General features: G+C 44.6%; 1 protein-coding gene across 5 annotated transcripts; it reads right to left on the bottom strand.

The window, feature by feature from the left end:
- Positions 1-810: 810 nt before the first annotated feature.
- Positions 811-26,411, bottom strand: Znf169 (zinc finger protein 169). 5 transcript variants are annotated; one of them, XM_021180124.3, is made up of 5 exons: positions 26,353-26,411; positions 19,856-19,942; positions 12,260-12,386; positions 11,805-11,900; positions 811-3,994 (listed from the first exon to the last, which is right to left on the bottom strand). In XM_021180124.3, exons 2-5 carry the CDS (start codon positions 19,886-19,888, stop codon positions 2,052-2,054), a joined length of 2,199 nt encoding a protein of 732 aa, XP_021035783.1. In that variant the 5' UTR covers positions 19,889-19,942; positions 26,353-26,411; the 3' UTR covers positions 811-2,051. The 5 variants fall into 5 exon arrangements, with proteins under 5 accessions (XP_021035783.1, XP_029324386.1, XP_029324385.1 ...); XM_029468526.2 differs by having other exon boundaries at positions 811-3,991; XM_029468525.2 differs by having other exon boundaries at positions 26,148-26,389.
- Positions 26,412-27,206: the final 795 nt, after the last annotated feature.

Genomic DNA, 27,206 nt, shown 5'->3' with positions numbered 1-27,206 from the left:
GATCAGGTCTGGAGTGTATTGAGGGTACACGTGCCACGGCTCATGTAGAAGTCAGAAGATAGTGTTGGGTCTCTTCTATGTGGATTCTGGGAATGGACCTCAGGTCTTCGGATTTCTGTGCTGTCTTGCTACCCCCAAATGGAGGTATTTTAAGAAATGTTAAGTTAAAAATACCCAGATGAGATTTCTACACAGATGATCAAAGTGTGCCCTTATTTGCTCTTGCTGAATCTAGCAAAATGGGACGACAGCGATAAACTGATGGAATTGTTGAGGAAAATTTTGGAAAATTCTCCCCTTATTCATATTGTAAAATATATATATATATACACACACACAAAAATGTGTGTGTTTGGAGGGAATAGTAGATGGCTGGAAATTATTTTCAACAGAGATTAGCATGAGTGTGAACCAGAGTTAATTAGCCATCTCCTCTAGTCCTGGGAGAGCTTTAAAGAGACTGGGGTAAAATGAAGAGAGACTTTTTGACTTCAGAGATTCTAAAGAGAAGACCAGCGGAGCTCCAAGAAGTTTGTTGTTCATCTCCAGGAAAAGGGAAGAGCTCTCGGGCTGCTCACCCCTTTAACCCCAGCACTCAGTGCACACATTCAAGTGGATCTCTGAGTCTAAGGCCAGCCTGGTCTACACATTGAGTTCCAAGATAGCCAGGGCTATGTAACAGAACACCAAAAGGAAAAAGAAGAATAAGAGAAAAAGGAAAAAGAGAAAGAAAAAGGAAGGAAGGGAGGGAGGGAGGGAGGGGAGGGGAGGGGAGGGGAGGGGAGGGGAGGGGAGGGGAGGGGAGGGGAGGGGAGGGAAAAGAAAAAAGAAAAGAAAAGAAAAAGAGAAGAGAGAAAAGAATAGAAAAAAGGAAAATGTGGTTCCAAACCCTGGTCAGGTCTGGAGCGAGGTCAAACGTGTGAAACTGATGTTCAGGGCTGGGAAAACAATACTGCCTGCCAGTCCTGTGAGCCAGGGGACAGAACACTGAGTCAATATTACTCTTGAGACTTAAGGTCCCATTGAATTTGCCTGCTAGGTTTGTGCTGGACCCTGGGACCCATCACTGCTCAGGTCTTTCTGATGTTTCCCTTTTGGAATAGGAATATCTAACCTGTATCTGTCTAGTCATTGGATTTTGGAAGCAAGTTCCATGTTTAACTTCACAGGATTGCGGATAGAAATACGGCTTACAGGTGAACTGGAATTATATCCTCACCAATACATGAATTAGATATTTGTATTAAGAGATTTTCAATTTAGAGTTGACGCTGAAATGAGTTAAGGATATCAGGTGCTGAGGATGCTGGGAATCCTAGCCCCACAACATAAATACCGATACCTTACCTCTAGTGTGGCATGACTTGGAGGCAGGACATTTAATAAAGGTTAAACAAGGTCATCTGGATGTGGTCCTATCCAGAATTCGAGGCACCAGGAAAAATATATACAGGAGGGCTGGACCTGTAGGTGCACAGCACATCAGGAAGCCATCCACCCACTAAGGGGAGGTGTAGTCACAGCAACACCTGAGCCGGTCTGATAGAGGACTTCTAGGCTCATATATATGGCGAAGTAAACTTCTTTTGCCTGAGCTCTACAGTTTGGGGTATTTTGTTAGGAAACCCTAGAAAACTAACGCATACTGCTAACTGAAGATAGTAAACTATAAACCAATGATTTCATGAACAAGTAAGGGCTTTCCCCTACCCCATTTCCAGAAACATTCTCTAGTGATTTCTGTCAGTTTCATGCTCCCGAAAAAAGGAAGAAACGAGTCGGGCAAACACCTCTCAGGCTTAGAAGTTGATGGCCATACTTAGCCTTCCTATGTCTATGGAGGTGAAACTTCCAGCTGAAGCCATGCCCACAATGCCTGCTCTTAGGGCTTCTTGCCCGAGTAAGTCTGCTGATGTCTGATGAGGGCAGAGTTAAAGCCAAAGCTGTGCCCAAACCAATGGCTTCTCTTCGGAGTGGACTGGGTCCTCTAGTCAGAGGTGAGGTGTCATCCCATCCAGTCCCTACCCACATACACTGTTAACAAAATACTTCTACTTGGAGTGTGTCCTCTGGTGTCTAGTAAGAAGTGACTTAAAAGCAAAGGCACGCCCACACTGGGGGCACAGGTAAGGCTTCTCCCCTGTATGGCTCCTCTGGTGCCCTATGAGGTTGAACTTTTGGCTAAACGCCTTGCCACACTCAGGGCACACGTAGGGCTTCTCCCCCGTATGTGTCTTCTGGTGTCTGATGAAGAGAGACTTAAACTCAAAGGCTCGACCACACTCAGTACACTGGTAAGGCTTCTCCTCTCCGTGGGTCCTCTGGTGTCTAATGAGAGAGACCTTCTTTCCGAATGCTCGCCCACACTCAGCACACAGGAATGGCTTCTCCCCTGTGTGAATCCTCTGGTGCCTAGCGAGGTTGAACTTCTGCCTGAAGCGCTGGCCACACTGGGGACAGGCATAGGGCTTTTCCCCCGTGTGCGTCTTCTGGTGCCCAATGAGGTTGAACTTCTGGCTAAACCCTCTGCCACACTGAGGACACACATAAGGCTTCTCCCCCGTGTGTATCTTCTGGTGTCTGGTGAGGAGTGACTTAAACTCAAAGGTGCGTCCACACTCGGGACACTGGTAAGGTTTCTCCCACCCTGCGTGGGTCCTCTGGTGTCTGATGAGCATGGACTGCTTTACAAATGCACGCCCACACTCAGGGCACAGAAAAGGTAACTCCCCTGTATGAATCCTCTGGTGCCCGATGAGGTTGAACTTCTGGCTAAACCCCCTACCACACTGGGGGCACACGTAGGGCTTCTCCCCCATGTGCGTTTTACGGTGTCTGGTGAGGAGCGACTTAAACTCAAAGGCTCGTCCACACTCAGGGCATAGGAAAGGTTTTACCTCTGTGTGAATCCTCTGGTGCCTAATGAGGTTAACCTTCTGGGTGAAACTCCAGCCACACTGGCGACACACGAAAGGCTTCTCCCCGGTATGTGTCTTCTGATGTCTCATGAGCGTACCCTTTTGGCCAAAGCGTTGCCCGCAGTCGGGGCAGACATGAGGCTTCTCCCCAGAGTGTGTGACCTGGTGAGTGAGGAGCCGGGAGAGCAGCCTGAAGCCACGCCCACACACCGAGCAGATGAAGGGGTTGTCACCCGAGTGTGACCAGCTGTGCTGTAGCAGCGAGGCCTTCCGGCAAAAGCCCCTCCCACACTCGGGACACACGAAGGGCTTTTTATCCAGGTGAGTCCGCTGGTGGAGGACGAGGTCTATCTTCTGGCGGAAGCCACGCCCACACTCGGGACAAACAAGGGGGCTCTCTCCAGAGTGGATAATCTTCTTGTGGCTGTTGAGGGAGGATACGTACATGAAGCCTCGCCCACACTCCTCACACACGTGCGGCTTCTCTCCAGAGTGTTTCCTCTGATGGACCGTGAGAGAAGCCTTCTGAGCGAACTGGTGCCCGCACTCTGAACACGAATAAGGCTTCTCCACTCCGTCCATTCTCTGGAGCTTCATGAGGTCTGAACTCTGACCAAAGCCCCCTCCGCAGTCAGGAAACACGTGGTGCTTCTGAGGGCTGAACAGGTTTGTGACTTCATCAAGCCCTAGTGGAAATGCTCCATGTAGGACGGCCCCAGATGCTGACTCGTCGGGTCCCTTCAACACTGTGACTGCCTCCTCAGGGGCCAGGTCAAGGTCTGTTTGTTTACTGTCGCCTTCTACCCAGTATGCTGCCTGACCTTGACATGGGCTAAAGAACGTCTTCAGAATTCTCGTTGGACTTGTCCTCTGCAACAGAGCATCGCTGCTGTCTCTCTCTTCACCTCCTTCATTGCTGGAACAGCCTGGAGCTTCTGACTGGATGTTGCTCCCTGCTGGTGGGCTTGGGAAAGTCTGAGAGGGAGGTCCATTCAGCACACACACTCTGAGGACTTCTGGACTAGCAAAGGATACCGGGGACGAGAGACAGGGCTCTAATTCTGTCCTGGGTTCTGCTAGAAAGAAAGCAATGATCAGAATCACAGAGGTGCCTTGTAGATAGGAACATTTCCCCAACAGTGATTCCTCAGATGTTCATAAATACTCCCTTTACAGGTCTATCTTCCACACTCTACTGCAAACAGCCTTCCCACAGCTCTGAAAGGAAAACTGAAACACTGAAAAGCCTTATGGGTAATGTATACTCTGTAAGCTATTACAATTAGAACTGCTAATCATGGCGTGAACGTCCATGAATACTCGCTTTTACTCCATCAGGAATTACAAGTTTCTTCAGTGATTTTCTTTCTTCTATAAGGAAGTGACTAAGTTTCAAGTCATCCCCCAAATGGGAGAGGCAGTACCAAATAATGTCAAGAGGTCCATCAGTGGTATTCAACTGAATGCTCCCTCACCCAGAAAGCAAACCAAGAAAATAAGCTGTGATTCTCTTGTCAGAAAATGGGGATTCGGCAATGAAGCAGGATTTCATGGCCTCCACCTACAAGCCCTTAAAGAAATCTGATTCTCGTGACCTAATTAATCCAAGAGCCTCTTGGATTTTCTTAAATGTCCCCCTTTAATATCTGGACTTGCCAAGGAGATATCAAATCAATATACCTGTTCAGGCAATTGGTTCTTAGAGTTGATTATAAAGAAATCTGATGAGCTCTGACTGAGGACTCAGCATGTCCAGCCTTTCTAGACCTACTTGATTCTTGCTGATCAATACAGAGGAGACATATTTCATGAAGCATCTTCAATAGGTATGCCAACTGTTTATATAGATGGTTGCTGAACCACCGTCAATTATTAGTGTACCACTTACTACTACTTTCACACAGAAGAGAAGTCATTACAACAAAGATATCCTTGAAGTCTAAAGTACACACTGTAGAACCTTTTATGAATAACTACCATGAAAGCCCCCCTTCCTAACTCCTGAGTCCCACTGTTTTTTTCTCCTAAGAAAACTAATCAATACACTTGCTTTCTGGGTGCCCCTGCTCGTTGAATGGACTTCTTGACAATTACTAATGCTGTTCCTCGTGGCTGCCCAAAGCTTTGGTACCCAGAGCTGGACACCAAAGGTCCTACTGTGGTCAGCTTCTCATCAGGAAATGTGTTCTAAACTGGCTCACTAGACTCTGATTTGCTCTGGTAAGCTAGTTTGCCGGTATTAACATGACTCTTGGCAGTTGTTAGCATTTCTAGCTATCAGCTATTTACAGCTCAGTAGCAGAGCACACGCCTGGCATAAACAAGGCCCTGGGTTCAATATTTAGCCATCAAACAATACACATACACCACACACACACACTTTCTGTAATTCTGGAGTTTTTAACAGCTGAAGTTTGAGTATGCACTGCCAACTCCCTGCCTATGATTTGAAAGGAAGAAATAGATACCCAGGCTTTGTCTTATCAGTATTCCCACTTGTTCATAAGAACGAATCACATTTACCAGGCATCTTTGTATGTGTCTTCAGCAGCAGGGGAACTGTTGTTGTGTCTTGTGTTAATGTGGTGACTGACCTAAGCACAGTGACCACTGCCCTTATGGGAGGCATGGCTTCTAATAAAGATGTCTGCCTGTATAGTTCACTTGGCAGAGTGGTAGTAGTGTGGCAAATTTAAACTGAAAGCAACTGAGCTTGTCTTCTTTAACCTCAGTGGCTCTCATGCCATCAGGCACAGGCCTGAATAGGACTAACGACTGGTCTTCCCCCAGTAAGGGAACCCTTCTTAGGACCTTCCCACTTAGAAATAGTTCCTCAGTTCCCCAACTCAAGCAAAAGCTTTGGCCCACAAGCCTCTGGGTTGGACCTGCGTCAGTCCCTGCAGAGCTCCACCTTGCTGGCTGCAAGTCATGAGGATTGTCAGCCTCCGAAACCGTGTGAATGAATTCCTCACTATGTTAGGAACACCTCCACCCTACCGGTACTGCCGCTCTCCTTCTGAAGAAGAACAGATTTTTGGTACCAACAAAGTAGATGTTTTGGTCACGTGAAAAAACGTGACAGTTGCTTCAGAACTGGAGAGTTGTGATATACACGCTAAAGAGGGCCTAGATTGTCATGAAAGGGAGTGTTGGTAGGAAACATGCAAAACAAGTTTCTGAACTGTACTCCAGTTTTTGTGGAAGAGTAGCACTCATGCACGGTGAAATGCTTAGCTGAGATTTCTTAAGCAAATCAGCACAGCTGCAGCTCAACTGACCTTACCACTTGAAAATGCAAGAAGTTCATTGAATGGTTAAGGAAACTTCTCGGCTTATGCACATCAGAATGATGGGGAAGCTTGTTTTGAGGCGAACACTCAGGGTGTCACTACACAGCCTTTTGTGGCCATATAATCACCCCTAACTGCAGAAGCCTGCAACACACGTGGGACTGATTAGGGCACCAGAAACACGGCCAGCTGGGACCAAGAGAGACCAGGAAACTGGGACAGAGTGAGGAAAGGCTGCCGCAGTTCTCGGACGCTAAAGCTCTGGAGAGAAAAACTTGGGTTTTTTAATAGTGCAGGATTTTTAAGCTGGGGTTTTTCACCGTGGCACCTTCAGATGTGTATGGCATTATACCCACTCTGCTCACCCCCCCCCACTCCCCCACTCCCCCAACCCCCTCTAGCTGGTTCTTCCTTACAACTTCTGCTTCCTTATCCATCCATTCTTTACCTTCCTGTAAGGGTATTCCCCACCTTTACAACCCATCCCTTTAAGCTTTTTTGACCTGCAACAAAACAGAGGGGGGAAGGAGGGAGGCAGGGAGGGAGGGAGGGAGGGAGGGGGAGGGAGAGAGAGAGAGAGAGAGAGAGAGAGAGAGAGAGAGAGAGAGAGAAATCTAGGTTCCATATATGAGAAGAAAACATGCACTATCTGTCTTTCTGACTCTGCCTTGTTTTGCTTAACAAGGATGATCTCCAGTTGCACCCAGCTGCCTGCAAATCCCTTCAGTATACGCCTAGGAGGGACATAGCTGAGTCATTTAGCAGTTCTATTTTTAGTTTCTTGAGTACCTGTCATGCTGATTCCCATAGAGACTGTATGTGTTATAGCCTCGCTGGCAGGGTGGAGGGGCTCCTTTTCCCTGAATCTGCACTAGAATTTGCAGGGGGTTTGTTTGTTTGTTTTTCTGATGATAACCACTCTCTGATGGGGGTGCGATGGAATCTCACAGCAGCTTTAATTGGCAGCTTCCTGGTGGCTACAGATGTTGAGCACTTCCTCACACATTTACTGCTCACTTGTATCTCTTAAGAATGGTCTATTCACTTACTCTTGTGGTTCAGTAGTTCCCTTCTTTTTTAGTAGAGCTGCTTTGATGTAAACATGCACCATGCTTCAAAAAAGTGAAGAATGGCCCAAATCAAATCAATGTCACTTCCACCACAGAGGCAGAGCCCACAAACCATGGGAGCAAGGGGACCACAGTGGTTATGAGAAGGTATTCTCCTTCTGGCTGAGGGCATGGGATGGGGCTTGACAGACTTCTGGGAATGGAATCCCTGCTACAAGTTGGTGGGGGACCTGGCCATTGGCCCCGTGAGCCTAAGAGCAGAGCAAGTCCAAGAGGATTATTTGTGAGCCTCAAGAATTAATGGTTTTTGTCTTCTTAGTTGTGAAGGGGTGCACATTACCCCCTTCTCTTCCTTCTGTTAATGGTAGAATAGAAATACTCTAAACCTAACATGCAAGGCACAAAGAAAAGCCCACAGAGGGGAGGTACCCAGTATACCTATTGATATTTTACTACCTGAAGTACAGAAAATGTTACCTTTCTTAAGGTTTTATTATCTTCTATATTCTTATTCGTCATACTTTTTTTTTTGGGGGGGGGGGGTTCTTTGAGACAGGGTTTCTCTGTGTAGACCTGGCTGTCCTGGACAGTACTGTCTCACTTTGTAGACCAGGCTGGCCTTGAACTCAGAAATCCACCTGCCTCTGCTTCCCAAGTGCTGGGATTAAAGGCGTGTGCCACCACCGCCAGGCATTCGTCATACTTTTTAAAGAAATTGTAGCTAAGGTTAAAAACTTGATTTAATCATCAATATGACTGCAAAAATCTTAGACGTAAAGGACATTCTACTGTAGAGCCATATTTGTACTCTTAAAATCATTTTTTTTTCTTTCTAATGCTCTTGCTCTACAACTTCTTTTTTTTAATGGTTTGTTGTGGTGGTGGTGGTGGTGATTTAGGGGTTTGGTTGGTTGTTGTTGATGTTGTTGTGATTTGGGGGGTTGGTTGGTTGGTTTTTGATACTGGGTATAAGAGCAAGATTACCTCTTTCACCATTTCTATTTCTTTGAATAATTTCCTTACCTATAGTTTAACATATGTCACAAATTCTTTATTTCTATTAGTATCATGAATCACTTTCATTTCTCAGGGATAGTTTTGCTAGGTATAAAATTTACAGTCCTTTCAGTGCTTAAGAAAAATCCCTGCCATGTCTTCATTGGCCTAGTTAGTTCACATGAAAAATCCTCTATAGGCAAGGCATTTATCCCCACTGGCTGCTTTCCAGGTCTTTCCCCTCTTTTTAGTTTCCAGAATTGTAGTTATCGTGTGTCTTCATGTTTATGCATATATGTTTATTTAATGTTTCTATGACTTCTTGTATCTATATGTTTATCTTTTAATAAGTTTTCAACCACAATTTACCATATTTTTCATTATCCTTTTGGGGTTCTGATGATATAAGTACTGTTTCTTTTTCTTTTCCCACAAGTCTCTGAAACCATTTTTTTTTCAGGCTATTTTCTTTCTTTGTTCACATTTATGATATTTTATTGTTCTGGAATTAAGTTCACTGATTCCACTCAGATGTAGTTTTGCACATATTTAATCTCACCACTCAGAAGGCAGAGCAAGTGGATCCCTATGAGATCAAGGCCAGACAGGGCTACAGAGTGCAACTCTGTCTTAAAACATAAACAAACTCACTGATTCCAACCTATCATTCCAACTCTTTGGCTAAGCCCATCCAATGAGCTCACATTTTCTATTGTATATTTCAGTAACACAACTGCAGGCTAATTTTTATATAAAATATTTCTTTGCTGATATTTTTATATACTCTTTTATTTGTTTCAAGAGTATATATAATAGGTTGAAAATCCTGGACTGAACCTAAGGTCTTGTTCATGCTAGGCAAATGCTCTATCCCTTTTATTTTGAAGGTCTCACAGTTGTTCAGGTTGACCTTGAACTCATTCTATAACCAGGCTGCCATTCTTGCTGTTCTCCTACCTCAGCCAAGTGCTAAATTCACAGTCCTGCATCCACCAGGCCCTGAAAGGTAATTCTAATCTCTGATACCACCACTACCACCTCAGCTGTATGTTACCATCACCTTCAAGTTGTAATTTCCTGGTTCTTGGTATGAAGGGTGGTGGTTTTTTTATTCTATGCTGAATTGGCTTTCATGCTAAGAGACTCTGAGCCCTATAAGAAATATACACCCAGGGCTGGAGAGATGGCTCAGTGGTTAAGAGACGGACTGCTCTTCCAGAGGTCCTGAGTTCAATTCCCAGCAACCACATGGTGGCTCACAACCATCTGTAATGGGATCTCATGCCCTCTTCTGGTGTGTGTCTGAGGACAGCTACAGTGTACTCGTGTATATTAACTAAATAATTCTTAAAAATAAATAAATAAACAAATAAATAAATAAATACACACCCTATTTATGCCCAACACTCAGATACAAGTCAGGAGTTAAGCACATCATAATTTATCAATATGATGTAATTCTACTCGCCAACAAAAATGAATTATTGATGTATAGCCCATGGATAAAATTCTAAGTAATTATGCTAAATAGAGAAAACAATTATATCCTGTGTGAATCAATTTACATATGTTCTAGGTAATTTAGACACATCTATAATCAGGAAAAATGGATTAGAAAGGAGGAGATATTATTGACAGTTGATGGATTTTTGGGAAGGGTAAATCGGTTTCCTTTAAGGTAAGGCCCTGGTAGGTCTACTACACCTAGTGAATGGCCTCATATCCATGAATACATGGGCAAAATAAAAGACTCGCTGGGCTATTTTTAAAAAGAAAGAAAAAGAAGACATGACTTTGGGAACTGTGTGGTGGAGGAAAGAAGTGTAAATATGATCAAAATACATTGTATGTATACATGAAATTCTCAAAGGGGATTAATAAAATTAATTTTATTTTTTCCAAAATGAATAAAATATTCTACTTTTTAAAGAAAGAAAAGAGAGCAGGAAGTCAGAAGGTAGAAGCTGTGGTAAAATATGCAAAGTTCGGGGATCTTGATATGCTCACTGTTTCCGTTATAACAAAACTTACTGGTTTTCACTTTTAACACAGTTTATTCTACCTTAAAACCATCCCTCATAATTTTCTTAATACCACATACCTAAATAACATTTTATATTGTTATGTTAATATACTCATGTAATATTCTTTTTTATAAAGTCTATGTTTGATATAAAGCATAAAATCCCCCATATGGTTTACTTAGAAGGAAAATAAATAAAATAAAAATAAGAATGTGGTGCCACACACATTTAATCTCAGCAGCACTCGAGAGGCAGAGGCAGGCACAGCTCTGGGAGTGGAAAGTTAACCTGACCGACATAGGGAGTCCCAGGCCAGCCAGAGCTACACAGTAAAGACAAATTCATTAATAAGAAAAAGATAAGCCAGGAAGAAATTTATCTGTACATTCTAATAATCATAAAAATTAGTGTAAGTTGAATTAAAGACCTAAGTATTTGGGGGAAAGTCTACAACTGTGATCAATAACAGAAGAAAACTTAACTACAATCTGGGCAGATGTCTAAAGCAGTCCATCACTCTCAGAAGGGGACAGATCACGTGATAAGATATTCACATTAGCCACCTAAGACCCCGTGAGATTCCAAGAAGATGGGGAATGGGGTCAGACAGTACCCATATTGGTAAGGATGTGTTAGAAGAATTCTCACACTGCCCTGGGGCACGTGCTCTTACCTGCTTCAGTTTGGCATAGCCTAGCCATTCAAAGCCACGCCTGTATGTGGGCCAGCTATTTCAGTCCTACCAATGGTTCCTGCATCCTTCCACAGTGTCACACAAATGTAGAGTAACACTACCTAATTGCCAGGCGTTGGGGGCTGCATACTATGCGTGGAGAAGTTTACAAAGGTGCAAAATAATGTGGTATGCTGAAGGACCCACGGGGTCAGATAAAAGGGCAAAGGTAGCCATAGAATGTGAACACAGAAGGCGGTGGGGAAGCTGAACAGTCTGAGGATGAACAAGCCTGCCCCCTGGTGAACAATGGGCTCCTAACCCCTAGGGGCTGTCAGATTAACGTACTTCTTCACATGAATTAAACCATCATAAAGAAAGCAAAGCTGTGAGGATTTACAGGCTGGCTGAGATGTGCGGCAGCTTCTGGATCAAGTACAGAAAATGAAGAGCGTTCAGCAGGAACGGACTAGTCGGTCTAGAAGGGTGGCACTGTTTTTAAGATCAAACACAAGACCGGCAAGGACATGGGAGGAAATCCTAAATAAGCTGCAGGAGCCAATCAGGTGCCCTCTGTGGGGCTGGACCGTCTCCTAGCAACTATGAGAGGGAGCCAATCAGGTGCCCTCTGCGGGGCTGGACCGTCTCCTAGCAACTGTGAGGGGGGAAGCGGGGGAGAGTGAGAGAGGCAGTGCTACCCAGCCTTACGTGGAGCCCCGGGAGGCCTACAGAACTACCCTTAGCATGTCAGAGTGGATCCCTTATCCGAGGGACACCCCCCCACCCCCCGCGCAATGCCTTGTATCCTCGCCTGCCCAAAGTCTCCCTCTTACCTGGACAAAGGTCCAGAAAGCATCCGCTGCCATCTCTCCAGGGTTCCGCCCCTTGTTCCAGCTGCGTGATGAGTTTTGGTTTGGAAAATGCAATTCCTAGTCACAAGAAACAAACCCCAAGTGACCTTAGGCTAGTGGCTCAAGAGGCTTCAACAGAACTCCGGGCCAACGTAGGAGATGTCAGACACCCAGAAGGGGAGTGGAGAGGTGGGGAAATAATATCAGAATACTAAGAAAGAATGAACGGGGGCAGAGGATCCTAGGTCAAAAGCAGGGTCAATCGCCCCGAGAAATACACTGTCAGTCACTGCATGCACAAGCACACACGTATGCAGGCGTGCACACAGTTCACTGCAAAACATGGACACTAAAGAAGAACAGAGTGTGTTGGCTGCTACACAGGCGTTTAACCTGCCCACAGATCACGTCCAAGACGTAAAACAGGGCGGCCTTACCCAGGGAGACCAGGTGGCTATAGTTCTCCAGCATTACTTCCCTGTACAGAATCCTCTGGGCAGGACTCAGCAGCTCCCACTCCATCTGGCTGAAGGCCACAGCCACGTCATGGAAGGCCATTAATGCCTGTAACAAAAAACACATTCCTGCTCGTGAAAGCAGCAGTCTGGCTAAAACCAGTAACCAGCCTGTCACTATCCGGAACCAAGGCAGTAAGAATGCGGTGACTGCAGCAAGAGCATGCGGTGGACCGGCCCTGCTTCCTACCCTGAACCTTATTGTTGTATGTTGAAAGCAACTCCCTTGTATGGACACCAGTTCTATACATTGAAACCAGAGATGACGGGTTTCCTGTTTTGCTCTAGGCATATACAAGACCTTCAAAAGCCACAGTTTTAACTAGTGTGGCTATATAGCAGGGCTTGAAACCAGGAAGACTAAATCCTTCCACTTTACTCTTCATTTCATTTACTTTACCTGTAGTGGTTCTTGCTATATTGTCCATGTTAATTCAACTCCCAACTCTGCTACCATAGCATCCTGGGTAGCTGGGATTTGATATGTACCACCATACACAGTTGATAAATATCACTTAAAAGTTATTTTAGCTGGGCCTTCCTATACAAGTTCTAAAGCTACCCTGTATATACCTACAAACAAGAGAAACTGGTATGACTTTACCAGAATTTGTTTACCATGGGTCTTAGTTAGGGTTTCTATTGCTGCGATTAAACACCATGTCCAAAAAGCAAGTTGGGAAGGAAAAGGTTAATTTGGCTTACACTTCTACATCATAGTCCATCACTGAAGGGAGTCAGGATGGGAACTCAAACAGGGCAGGACCCTGGAGGCAGGAACTGATGCAGAAGCCATGGAAGGGTGCTCCCTCTGGCTCGCTCAGCCTGCTTTCTTATAGAATCTAGAACCACCAGCTGAGGGATGGCACCACCCAAAATGGGCTGGGCCTTCCCCAACCATCACCAACCAAGAAAATGTTCCACAGTCTGGCCCACTCCTGAAGGCATTTTCTGTTGAGGTTTCCTCTTCCCAGGTGACTACAGATTGTGTCAAGTGGACACAAACCTAGCTAGCACACCATGTATTTCCATCCAGAGAGAATTGACATCTTTATTATGTCAACATCTTCCTGCCTTTACAGTGTGTGTGTGTGTGTATGACAGAGACAGAGAAACAGAGACAAAGAGACAGAGACAGAAATGAGAGAAAGAGAGAGAAAGAGAGAGAGAGAGAGAGAGAGAGAGAGGATTTCTTTTGCTAAATGTAATTTCCAGCACTAAGATCCTACAAGGATTTTTATTATACTACACTTCAGAATTTCTATGTGTGTTATATGTGTGACTTTGATGGCCTGGAGTTTGAATGCATATTCACTGCTGCAATATACAGGGCGTGTGATATCGCTATTTGATTAAAACCTAGCTGAACTCTCTCATAAGCCCTAAGAAGTTTTTCTGCTAAGTTCCCTGAGATTTTTCTACAGGGACAATCATGTCACATAGAAATAAGAACAGTTTTAGTTCTTAGTTTTTTTACTCTTTCCTTACTTTTTCGCTCTAGCTAGAACTTTTAGCATTACATGGAGTGAACGGAGAAAACAGACATCCTATGCTTATCCTCAGTCTTACAAAATGAATTCAGTTCTTCATCATTAACATGCAAACATTAGGATAGCTATTATCAAAAAATCAAGGCAACAGGTCATCGAAAAATACAGAGAACCAGGCAGTGGCTCACACCCTTAATCCTAGCCCTCAGAAGGCAAAGGCAAGTGGATCTCTGTGAGTTCGAGGCCAGCCTGGGCTACAGAGAAATGTCCAGGACATCCGAGGATGCACAGAAAAACTCTGTCTCAAAAATAAATAAATAATAAATAAATTAAATTAAAGTATACAGAGAAATTGAAACTTTCCACACTCCTGGCAGGAACATAAAACGGGGCATTTCTAGAGGAAAGTTTCATAGTAATACAACAGTAATTCCCTAACATTAAAAGCACAAACCCAGAACACTGTAGGACAATGTCCACAGCTGCATCCTTCACAGCTGCTTGAAGGTGGAAACCACCCAGGTGGCTAACAAATGGTGACAAATGATGACATGAACAGTAGCACACATCGACACCAAAAAGGAAATCCTACCTGCATTTTCTAGAATAGGCCTTGAAACTATTACATCAAGTAAATTATGCCCATCACAAGGGGAGAAAGGCTGCACTTCTTTTAGCAGAAGGATGGCAGTGACGTTAACCCAGCTGTGAATGTACCTGATGACGCTGAATTGTCCATTTAAAATAGGAAATGATAAACTTTATGGTAAGATGGCATGGATTTATTCTCACAGCTTGACAAGCCGAGTCAGGGGTAGGTTTCAGGGCATGATGGTCTAACCTTCTCCTGAACCCCACTTGTCTGGTCTGGATATCAAGATGATATTTCTCCATAAAGGAAATTTTAAAGGTGTTCCCTCCTCTTCTAGTTTTGGGAGGAAAGTGCAGCGTTGATGCTAAGCCTTTAATGTGCGGTAGAATTCTACACTCAAGTCACTGGCACTTTGGTACGAACTGAAGTTGAATCTTTTGATCACAGGTGGTACTGTCATCCAGTCACAAGCATGGGAAGCCTTTCTCCCATGCAGGCCTGACCCCGCTTAGCTTCCCCCAGTCATTCAGGATGCCAAGACTGTAAGCAAAAGCCTGTCTACTTCTTGAAGTCTTCCCCCCCCCCCGAAATGCTTTTGTCAACAAATCTTTGGCTTCCTTGGTAAATTTATTTCTAGGAATTTTGGGGAGCTATTTTGAAAGAATTGTTTCTTCTTTATTCACAAACAGATCAGTGGTAAGATAGATAGTGTGAGTTGGTTATATATACTGCAGATTTTATTATTCTGATGAATTTGCTAACTCTAACCATCTTTTTTCTCTGGAAATGTTATTCAACTCATGATGGCCTAATCAAATGCCTGAAATTTTTCTTTCTCACAGTGCTAGAAGTCAACTGGAAGTGTTAATGCAGGGCCTCGTCTATTCTCAAGACAGCGGCTTGTGAACTCCACAGGGGACACACACCAATCTCATAGGGAAGGGAGGGACAAAGGAGACACAAGGGGCCAAATTCGTTCTCTTTAGGCCCTTTATAAGTCAGTAAGTTCTGCCCCTATGGCTTAATCTCTTCCCCCAGATCCTCTCTTGTTTCAACATAAAACTCTTGGGGCAAATACACAGACGAAGGAAAAGTCCTCGACAGCTTTAAGGTATTGGCTCAGGTTCCGAGTAAAGAGATCATTTCACTCTTTCTTACCAATTTGCTATCTCAATGACTGGTGCTGGCTTTCAGATAAGAAATCAGCTTAATCACACAGGGGATCTCGTATGGGAAATGAGTCACCTCTCGATTAACTGCTTCCGAAAGTTCTGTCTTTGGTTATTAAAATCATGGTGTGGTGTTTGGTTTGGTTGGTTACTGTTTATCTTACTTGGTGTCTGTGGGCTTCTTACAAGCACAGATCATTGTTCACAGACTTTATAGAAGTTGCTTCTTCACCTCCTCCCTGGATCTTTTCCTCCATTCCCACTGTGAACATCAGGATAGCGACTGATGCCCAGAGCTCTCTCAAGCTCTGGTTTTATTTACTTTCTCTTGCATTCTTTGTTTGCTCCTTAGAATGAACACACGACTGAACCATCTCCAGTCTTCAGTCGGTCTACCCAATAGGCTGTTGAACGCCTTTGCTGAAAGTTTCACTCCAGTCAATATGCTTTATAACTCTATAATTTGTGGATTGTTTCTTTTTATAATTTTTCTTTATTGAATTCTCTATTTGTTGAAACACCGTTGACTTGAACTCTTTTTGGTTCCAAGTCCGAAGTTCCCTAAGCTCTTTATGCTGCATTTCCTTCCTCCAGGTCGCTTAGCAGACAGACAACTTAAGGGTAGGTCGGCAGCTGAAAATATCACCGCGGTCTCTAGCCACTGAGCATCGGCTGCTTCTTTCAACAGTGTCTTCCAGTTCCGACTAGACTCCATCATTCTTCAGACACTGGTTCTGACTGCCTCGGTCAGCTCATTGCTTTCTTGATGGGAAGACCTGCATTTCTCTTTTATGGCATTTTCATTACATACTCTTTTTTATGGTTATATTCATATAAGATAGCCACAGTTAAATCCACACAATACAAATTACATCAGTTGTCTTAGTTATTGTTCTATGGTGGTAAAGAGACGCCACAACCGCGGCAACTCTTACTAAGAAGAACATTTAATTGTGGCTGACTTACAGGGTCACAGTTCAGCCCCTTGTAGTCATCATGGGAAGCATGGTGGCCCACAGATAGGCATGGTGCTGGAGAGATAGCCAGACCTCCATCCAGATCAGCAGACAGCAGGAAGAGAGAGAGAAACTGGGCCTGGCTTGAACATTTGAAACCTCAAAGTCCACCCACAGTGACACACTTCCTCCAGCAAAGCCACACCTATTCCAACAAACTGATAACCCCTATCCCTGTCAGGTAACACCACCACTACCTAATAATGATCAAGCATCCAAGTCTACGAGCCCATGGGAGCCGTCCCTATTCAAACCACCACAGTGGCTAACAGAAGCTGGAAGACGCGAGTATGGAGTAAAATAACTCTGCAAGTGCAAGATTCCTTTTGGAAGTAACAAAAACATTATGGTGGTGAAGGCTGTACAATTTAACATACACTAGTTGATAGTATACAAAAATCCACTGAATTACATATTTCTTATGGGTGAACTTCATAGTGATTTTTTTTCATGTATATGAGTGTTTTGCCCATATGTGTATCTCTGCACAACATGCATGCCGGGTGCAACGTTCAAAAGAGGAGATTGGATCCCCAGGAACAGAAGTTATAATAGTCATGAATCACCATGCTAGGTCCTCTGCAAGAGCAACGAGTGCTCTTAACCACTGAGCCATCTCAGCAGCCCCCCATTTTTAACATTTAAAATTCCAATGATAGGTCTTGTCATCCAATGAGGGTCTCTGCAGTAATGGAGCTTGAAGTGTGGTGATTTTTTTTTTTTTTTTTTTTTTTGTAAAACATATTATGGTTTGTAGCAGACTTTGAAAAACAACCTTAAGATTCAATGAAGGTCTGTTAAATGGTTTCTAATCAGCTATTATCCTGTACCTACCAGATCTTTAATGTTATAATTCAAGTTCCTTCATATATATGATATATGTCATATATATGATATATAGATATGCATATATAATACAGATATATTATATATATATAGTCTGTGTGTGTGTCGGATGTGTCAGATATTTCTATGCAATTCAGATCTGGTACACAATATGGTAACTGAAAATACAATTTTAATAACCGCTGTTGATGAAGAACACTTCTCTAGGAGCCAGATGTGGTGGGACACACCTATGATCACACATATGCAGCCAGAGAAGAAGCTCAGCTGTCATTTCTCAAGTGGTGTCTACCTTGTTTTTTGAGACAAGACCTGTCATTGGCCTAAGACTCATTAAACATGCTGGGCTACCTTGGCAGTGAACCCCAGAGATCTGCCTCTCTCTGCCTCCTCAGCACTGGGGTTACAAGCATGCACCACCACTTGAGTTGTTTTGACATGTTTTAACATTTACTTGTGTTGGGGGGGTGGGTAACATGTATGTATAGCACAGCACATGTGTAGAGGTCAGAGGACAACGCGCAGGACTTGGTTCTCCCCTTCTACCACGTGAGTCCACAGGGATCAAACTCAGGTCACTGGCAGCAGACACTTTTACCCACTGGGCCATCTTGCCATCCCCTGACTTCGTGTATGTATATGTATGTGTATGTGTATGTCTATTATGTATGTATGTATGTATGTATGTATGTATGTATGTGAACATGAATGCGGCTGCCCCAGGGAGGCCAGGAAGAGGGTTCGAGGTTCCCTAGAGCTGGAGTTACAGGTGGTAGTGAGCCAACCAATGTGAGTGACAGAAACCAAACTCCAGCTCTCCACAGAGCTTGCTTGCTTGTTTGTTTCAAGGCAGACAAGGTTTCTCTGTGTAGCTCCAGCTGCCCTGGAACTTGATCTGTTGACCAGACTAGCCTTCAACTCAGAGATTCACCAGCCTCTGCCTCCTGAGTGCTAGGATTAAAGGCGTGCGCCATCACACCCAGAACGCTCTTACCTGCTGAGTGGTCCTCCAGTGTCCCCTGACCCTTTCTTTAAAAAAAAAAAAAATATATGGGTTCCCCGGGAATCAAGCTCAGGTCCTCAAACTCACAGGACAAGAACTTCATCAGCTGCCCTATCACGCAGCCCAGTCCAGACTGTTAAGCACCACCTTCCAATCTTTTAAACATGGATGCCTCTTCAATTTAAAATGGTTCAACATATACTCTCCGTTCTACAGCAGTACAAAGTTATATATGTTCACTCGGTAGAGGCTGGTCTCAGTGTGCCATTTGTATAGAGCTAGTCAGTAGCGACAAGGTGCAGCTCCTAGTGAGCCATGTGATCGTGAGGGCAAGTAACTGGTGCTCTATGGTGCCCTCTGAGGCCAAGTTCTTACATGGGATACACTGGGTGTATTAAATCCACTTTCTACTTACAGTGTAAAGTTACAATGGGCTTTCAGGACATCATCAGTGAAGGAACACATATATAAGAAAGCTCAAACACAAAGCATGGTGGGTCACAACACCAGAGCCATCCATGCACTGTGTGTACACCACGCATACCATCTGACCTCTCCAAGAAAACTAAAGTATCAGAGACTGCTGGCCAGGGCAAGCTTCTGACATAGTAAATGACAGCATGCAGTCACAAGTTCTGAGACATTCCAACTCTCCAGCTTGCAAAATCCTCCAAAATCCATCCTAGAGGCTGGGAAGGCAGCTACTGAGAAAATGTGTGCCTGGAAATCATAAGCACCAAGTTTGATCCCCAGCACCCATGCAGAAATCCAGGTGCTGAAACGCCAGTGCTGAGAGGTGGAGACAGGATCCCTGGAGCTCGCTATGTCAGCCTAGCTTAGTCAGTGAGCCTCTGTCTCAAAAGAACAACACAGATGCCGGCTGTGGTGGCACACACCTTTAATCCCAGCACTTGGGAGGCAGAGGCAGGTGGATTTCTGAGTTCGAGGCCAGCCTGGTCTACAGAGTGAGTTCCAGGACAGCCAGGGCTATACAGAGAAACCCTGTCTCAAAAAAACACAAACAAAGCAAAAACAACAACAAAAAGAACAATACAGATGACTCCTGAAGATCGGCACCAGGGCTGGCTTCTGGCTTCCATGCCCTAGTGTGCCTATGCACACACATGGGGAGGGATGGCCTTCTTATACATCTCTTATTAGGCCTTGGGAATCACAGGATACCTAAGCCTGGATAACCTGTGTTTTCATGTTAGCTGTGTGATAATCATAGTTAACTATTCTGGAAAATGTTTTTGTCATGAATAAAGCAAAGAAATCTTATAAAAAGCTCCAGGTAAGATGGGTTAAACCTCCTAGATGGAGGTAGGCACTGCCTTACACCCTCAAGGAAAACTGCAGACAGGAAAAAGGGCAAAGGAGTATGAGAAATGTCAGGACTCACCTTGTCTCTGGTTGTCAGGAGCCCTGGGGCCATTTCCCACGTTCCAGAATATTCTCCCTGGAGAGGAGTCTGCTTTCAGAGTCCAATCTGAGGAACAAGAAGAAAAGCAAGAACACTTAGAAAGGAGACTGGACATGCCCCAGTCTCCTGACTGAGCAGAAAGTTAGGGACATGGTAGAGGTGAGGTAAGTAGGTTGAAAGAGAGCAAGCATCTCTACAGCCCATGTAACCAGTAAGGAGAACCCGCAGATCTGAGCCAGTCACCAGGTCAAGCCTCATCTCTGGCTGAGTAACAGAGCCTCCATTCTCCAACAGCTGGGTAAAACTCAGAGTGTCCACCAGCAAGCACGCACTCACAGGGAAAGAGAAAGCTCCCTGGCGCCCTGCAGACAGAAGAATCCCATCCATACCAGCTTGGAGGCTAAAGGACAGCGCAGGAGAATTCCAAAGTGAAGATCACACAGGGGGAGAACTGGAGCTGAGAAGAGGCCTGGTCTCTTCCCACGTGACCCTGGCTACACCCACTCACAAAGCCAAGATGAGGTTCCCAGGGGTTGAAATGTCACTTGGAATTTAGGTCATCGGCAGCGCTTGCCCCATTCTATACAGAGTCAGCCTCATAAACAGTTTGTTTAAGGAAGAAGTAGAGGGAGATCTTCTCTTAATTACAGATAGGAGAAAATCATTGCTCACATGCTAGATGTGACCTGGCCTGGATCCTGGCTTACACACATGAATGAGAGAAGACCACTAAAGAGAATTAAACATGAATGGGGCATGAGACAATGTTAGAAAATTGTAACTATCATTAGCTGTAATCATGTCCTTTGGGGATATGGAGGAAAATGACAATCATTATTAAAAAGCAAAGCAAAAGTACTGAATGATGAATTGATACTAATAAATATTGTTAAATATGATGCCTGTGACAGATAAAAGTGTTAAAATATATAGGGATGGAAGCTCTCGTGGAATGAAAAGGTACTTAAACGCATGTCAATCAAACGTAACATGTAAACCTTATAGAGACATACTGTAAGAAGTCAGTGAAAGAAAGAACTCTGGCTTGGTCTATAGATGGCATGACTTTGGAGAGAAACCCCACAAAATCAACAAAAACTCCTAAAGCAAGTTATTTAAACTAGTAGATACAAAGTTAATCATAAAATATTACTTTCTATACATTAGCAATGAACCACTAGAATTTGTGATCAAACCAGTTCAATACAATAACATCCAAACAAAGAAATACTAAGTATAATTTAATCATGAGATGGCTATAAGGAAAACTAGAAAACCTTGTTGAAAGAAAAGAAAGGTCTAGTCTGGAGAGATGACTCAGTGGCCAAGAGCACTGCCTGCTCCTCCAGAGGTCCTGAGTTCAATTCCCAGCAACCACATGATGGCTCACAACCATCTGTAATGGAATTCGATGCCCTCTTCTGGTGTGTCTGAAAACAGTGACAGTGTACTCACAGAAATGAAAGGTCTAAATCAGCAAGGATATATACAGAAGAAGGAGGAGGAAGAAGAAGAGGAGGAGAAGGAGGAGACAGCACTGTGAAGGTGCCACTTCTCCTGGGTTCCAGATACAAACGCCTTCCCATCAAAATTTCAGGGAATTACTTTATAGATATTTTTTTAAAAATCACCAATCCATATGAAAGGACAAAGGACACAAGAGAGTTACTACAGTCCTGAAGAACAAACCCAGATGCTGCCAGAGAGCACAACTTACAAAGCAGCAGTAATCAAGGTCATGGAGTATTGGGGCTGGGGAGTGACGATGGAGAGCAAACTTAGAAACATAGCCACATAAACGGAGTCAAATGAACCCTGTCCCAAGTAGTCTGAACGGTCCTGATGAAGATGGTGACTTTTCTGTCAGGACATAGTATTCTGCAATAGCCCAGCTCAAACTGACCCAGTGAAGACACAAACCAGACTGGTCCTGCCCCGGAGGTGCGGGGCAGCTGGATTCACTCACAGACAGGCTCTGGCATAGGCCCCCAGAAAGGAGCCGACTCCCAAGAAACCCACACTTCACGGCGAGGACTGGGTGCAAGGCAGTTCACCCACTTGCAAGTGATAAATCGAGGTTGTGGATCCATAGAAATTCAGAGCTGTTATACTTCTGGGAATGACTGCAATGTTTTCTCACGGTAAAGTTCAAAATTCTAAGTCCTGAGAGAGGGATACATAACACTAAAGACCTTTCTGAAAGGGATATGTGGAAACCTACTACCATAGAAGCCCCAACATACACAGAAAGAGAGGGGCGTTAAAATGCAGTTACCCTGTAACAATAACACCCCCACACGCTAGACACCAGAGACTAATAATTTAAAAGTCCATTGCTAGGAACGGGTTTAACCTCTTTTGGAGTTGTTGGCCACCGAGGCCCAGAAGACCCACCCCAAACATTACAAACTATTGTCCATGCTCTTGTTACTCTCCAAAACTTGACAATAAGACCCTATTTGCTGAGGACACCACATATTTGAGCCAAAGGACATGAGGGGATCAAGCTGGTACTGGCTTGGAAGCTTCGTCACTTCTGGCTAGCTTCCAACTGCTAAAAGGTGCTGTGCTTGCTACCGGGGTAAAAAAAAAAAAAATAGTCACCAATTGGACCTGGCTATGAGCCCTGCAAACTATAACAATGACTAGCCTAGCAAGATATACAGATAGGTCAGAACCTATCTAGACATGCAATAGCTCCTGGAGAAGAGCCTACTACCACTACACGGATAAATGGATATAGTATTAAGCCAATCTGTAATGATTTCTTGGTTTACCCATAGATTAATGCCTCTCTCTCCATCCTCATTTGTGACACTTCCATTTTGCATAGATGATGATTAAACACAGAGACCCACAGCTGCCCAAGGTGTAGAGAACAAAAAACTGCAGACATCTCAGCCATAACGGGAACATATATACCACAAAACCCCAGCCAAGGCTCAGGTAGCAAAGAGGTTGTAAGAGCCAGAGGTGGTGGATAACTCCAAGGAAACAATATCTTCAGACCATATCTTAGTTAGGTTTCTATTCCTGCACAAACATCACGACCAAGAAGCAAGTTGGGGAGGAAAGGGTTTATTCAGCTTACATTTCCACATTGCTGTTCATCACCAAAGGAAGTCAGGACTGGAACTCAAGCAGGTCAGGAAGCAGGAGCTGATGCAGAAGCCATGGAGGGATGTTCCTTACTGGCTTGCTTCCCCTGGCTTGCTCAGCTTGCTTTCTTATAGAACCCAAGACTACCAGCACAGAGATGGCACCACCCACAAGGGGCCCTCCCCCCTTGATCATCAACCAAAAAAAAAAAAATGCCCCTCAGCTGGATCTCATGGAGGCACTTCCCCAACTGAAGCTCCTTTATCTGTGATAACTCCAGCTGTGTCAAGTTGACACACAAAACTGTCAAGTCAGTACAATTGTCCCCTTGTCAACTTGACACATAAACACATCACTATTAAGCCTCAACCCTTAATTTCTTATTCATCCCCAAGATCTAAATAACATTAAAAGTCCCACAGTCTTTACATATTAAAAGTTCAATCCCTTTAAAATATCAAATATCTTTTAAAATTCAAAATCTCTTAACTGTGGGCTCCACTAAAATAACTACTTCAAGAAGGAAAAATATCGGGCACAGTCACAATCAAAAGCAAAATTAAACTCCAACTGTCCAATGTCTGGGACCCAACTCATGATGTTCTGGGCTCCTCCAAGGGCTTGGGTCACTTCTCCAGTTCTGCCCTTTGTAGCACACACCTTGTCTTCTAGACTCCAGCTGCCTGTACTACACTGCTGCTGCTGTCCTTGGTGGTCATCTCATGGTACTGACATCTCCAAAACACTGCTATCTCCCACTGGAACTAGGCTTCACAAATAGTCTCTCATAGGCTCTCTTCATGGTGCCAAGCCTCAACTTCTTTGCATGACCCCTTCAGTCCTGGGCCATCAATTGCAACTTAGGCTACACCTTCATCAATGGCCTTCTATGGTCTCTCACAGTGCTCTTCATGACCCCTTCCATGCCTTCAAAACCTGAGTGACTCTTACACATTACAAAGTCCAGCCACAGCACAAGGTACAACCTTGGCTATCTCTGGAACACAGCCTCTGTGCTCTCAGAAAACACTTCCCAGAAGATTTCACCTCAGTGATGCTGGTCTCTTCTTATCACCGATAATTTCTTTTTCTCTTTTTTTTAAGATTTATTTATTTATTTTATGTGTATGAGTACACACTGTAGCTGTACAGATAGTTGTGAGCCTTCATCTGGTTGTTGGGAATTGAATTTAGGACCTCTGCTCACTCAGGTCAAGCCCACTCGATCTGGCCAAAGATTTATTTATTATTATAAATAAGTACACTGTAGCTGTCTTCAGACACACCAGAAGAGGGTGTCCGATCTCATTAAGGGTGGTTGTAAGCCACCATGTGGTTGCTGGGATTTGAACTCAGAAGAGCAGTCAGTGCTCTTACCCCCTGAGCCATCTTACCAACTCAATCTGCTAATTTCTTAGCTCCAGCTCACTAGCATCAATAGTCCCAGTAATGCAAAGTTTTCACTTTAGTAGTTCTGGTATCTTGTTAATTGCAGCAGATTCTTCAGCCCCAGCTAACCAAAACCACAGAATCTTCACAATAAAAATAGCAGCGGCACTGCTAAGAGTCTTTAGTCTTCCCTCTGAAATTTCACAAGCCAGGCCTCCATCTTGTGCACTGTTCTCAACATTATCTTCCAAGCTCCTACACAACATCCCACAGAGCTCTTAGCACCGAATGGATCTTCTAGCCCAAAGTTCCAAAGTACTTCCACAGTCCTCCCCAAAACATCATCAGGTTGTCACAAGAATACCCCATTCCTGGTACCAATTTGTCTTAGTCAGGGTTTGTATTCCTGCACAAATATCATGACCAATAAGCAAGTTGGAGAGGAAAAGGTTTATTCAGCTTACACTTTCCACATTGCTGTTCATCACCAAAGGAAGTCAGGACTGGAACTCAAGCAGGTCAGGAAGCAGGAGCTGATGCAGAGGCCATGGAGGGATGTTCCTTACTGGCTTGCTTCCCCTGGCTTGCTCAGCTTGCTTTCTTATAGAACCCAAGACTACCAGCACAGAGATGGCACCACCCACAATAGGCCCTCCCCCCTTGATCACCAACCAAGAAAAGTCCCCACAGCTGGATCTCATGGAGGCACTTCCCCAACTGAAGCTCCTTTATCTGTGATAACTCCAGCCTGTGTCAAGTTGACACACAAAACCAGCCAGTACAGACCACAATAGGGCAACTGTAAATACAAGCTCACAGCAGTTTCAACACCATGCACATGACCCGTGCAAGCCCAAACCAGAACAAATTTCAGCACAGAGACAGGAGTTCAGCACCAAATACCTAGTACCAAGCTACGGGCAATTATTAGCTGCTGGGAGAGTAGAAGGGTTTCTCTAAGAGTATATAGCCCGAGGTAAGCCAATCACAATCCAGTGAAATATTCAAGAATATTGAATTCAGCATAAGTTAGTCTTAAAGGGTTTTGAAACAAAAAAGAAAGATAGGTCACAAAGATAGGTGGACTGGGGGCAGAATTTTCAGTGGTGAATATAATCAAAATGAGTTTTATATATAGATCAGAGAACTAAAGAGAAAAAGAGAGACCAGGCTACACCTCCAGAAATTCAGGGAGCCAACAAGCCCTGGGTCATGGGGGAAATGTCCCTTCCCATTACATCACTCCAGGCTCTTGGAAGGTCCCAGAGCTCAAGAGAGCCACACAAGGTCATTAGCCCACAACGTGTAAAAAGGCCACCCCCACTCCCCCCTACCCACATATACACACAGGCACACGCGCGCGCGCACACACACACACACACCACACAAGCCTTGCCATACACCAAGACTCCAAACTTCAAGGCTAGCTCCAGTCTCCTGGTCTTTGCCGTTGCATTCAGCCAGGCAATTCTGTATGTTTTCCCCGTAAGGCAAGCCTCCTGCTCGAACACTGGTCCTAGCGACCAAGCTGTATTTCCAAATTTATGATGAGCGCAGCTCCCCAAGACTTCTGTCCTCACCAATTCAGACATTTGCTCCTATCCCTCACAAACCTCAACGGAGAACGGGGGTGGAAAGGTGACATCTAGATGCCCCAGGTCCAATCTCCCTGACCTGGCACTAACACAGGGGACACACCTACAGCGTCATAGCCTGGGAAGCAGGCCAGACTGACCTGTAGCTTGTCTAGGACAAGATAGTGGACCCCAAATCCCGTTCTCACATGGCCCCCTCCCCATCCGAGGGTCTTCACCGAGACCCTCCTCTGGGATGGGCAGAGAAGCTGATTCCACTCCCAAAGACTCCACGCATCGAGGATGGAGCAGCGGCAGACACCTGAACCTTGTGGGTGGCCCACGCCAGCTCTCCAGACTCTTCCCCGCCTGGAGGGATCTGCAGGAGCCGAAGACGTCTGCACTTTCGCTCACCAGAACCGCGGTAGGATCGTCCACAGGCACAGGTGACGACTGCAGGATGCGGAAGTACACCGACCGGGGTGACGCGCGCGCACTTCACTACCCACGCAGCGCTAGAGATGGGGGAACTACAATACCCAGAATGCCGCGTGCTGCAGGACACCCCATGCTGACTTGGTGGCTGCAACCCGAAGCTTCAGACTACAGGAGGTGCTCCCTACCAACAAGACAACAGGGTAAGATCTTGGAGAAACAGAAAAAAATCAGAAAAGCCAAACTGAGTCCGGAGAGCTGGCGTGGGCCACCCACAAGGTTCAGGTGTCTGCCGCTGCTCCATCCTCGATACGTGGAGTCTTTGGGAGTGGAATCAGCTTCTCTGCCCATCCCAGAGGAGGGTCTCGGGGAAGACCCTCGGATGGGGAGGGGGCCATGTGAGAACTAAGGAAGCTCATTAATCAATTCTTTTAAAAAAAAAAAAAGATGTGTTATCTAGATGCCTTCCTCCTGCCAATTCAATCTTGTTTTGTTTTTTTTACGTGCCTGTGAGTCGTGTGTTTTAAACTGCAGCATGTATGGATGCACTTTTAAATGCCAAAAATGTTGTGGGTGTTGTTTCTTGAAAATAATATTTTTTTTAATGATTACAAAAAGACAAGGGCAAGCTAAGTTTGAAGATATTCATACTGTAATGTTTTAAACTATTTTGCTCATACAAGAAAACACTTCTTGGTTGTAACAGAAAGACAAAAATCTTTGTGAAAAGACTAGGAATTTGAGCGGAACTCAATTTAATTGAATTTGAATTTTCAATTGTATGTCTAGTATTTGATGTGAGCCGTATTTTCAAATTATTTCCCATTCTTTTC

The sequence above is a fragment of the Mus caroli genome, unplaced genomic scaffold (assembly GCF_978045245.1).
Source record: "Mus caroli unplaced genomic scaffold, Mus_caroli_1 scaffold_15, whole genome shotgun sequence".
In the NCBI taxonomy this organism is placed as follows: Eukaryota; Metazoa; Chordata; class Mammalia; order Rodentia; family Muridae; genus Mus; species Mus caroli.
This window is presented reverse-complemented; position numbering and strand designations above follow the sequence as displayed.

What these genes read in the sequence shown, in the direction of transcription:
- Znf169 (XM_021180124.3), bottom strand. Translation starts at nt 19,888, where the DNA reads ATGGCCCCAGGGCTCCTGACAACCAGAGACAAG. An exon ending in TCCTGACAACCAGAGACAAG is followed by an intron (nt 12,387 to 19,855) that starts GTGAGTCCTGAC and finishes TTTTTGTTACAG; the next exon opens with GCATTAATGGCCTTCCATGA. An exon ending in CTTTCTGGACCTTTGTCCAG is followed by an intron (nt 3,995 to 11,804) that starts GTAAGAGGGAGA and finishes CTTTCTTTCTAG; the next exon opens with CAGAACCCAGGACAGAATTA.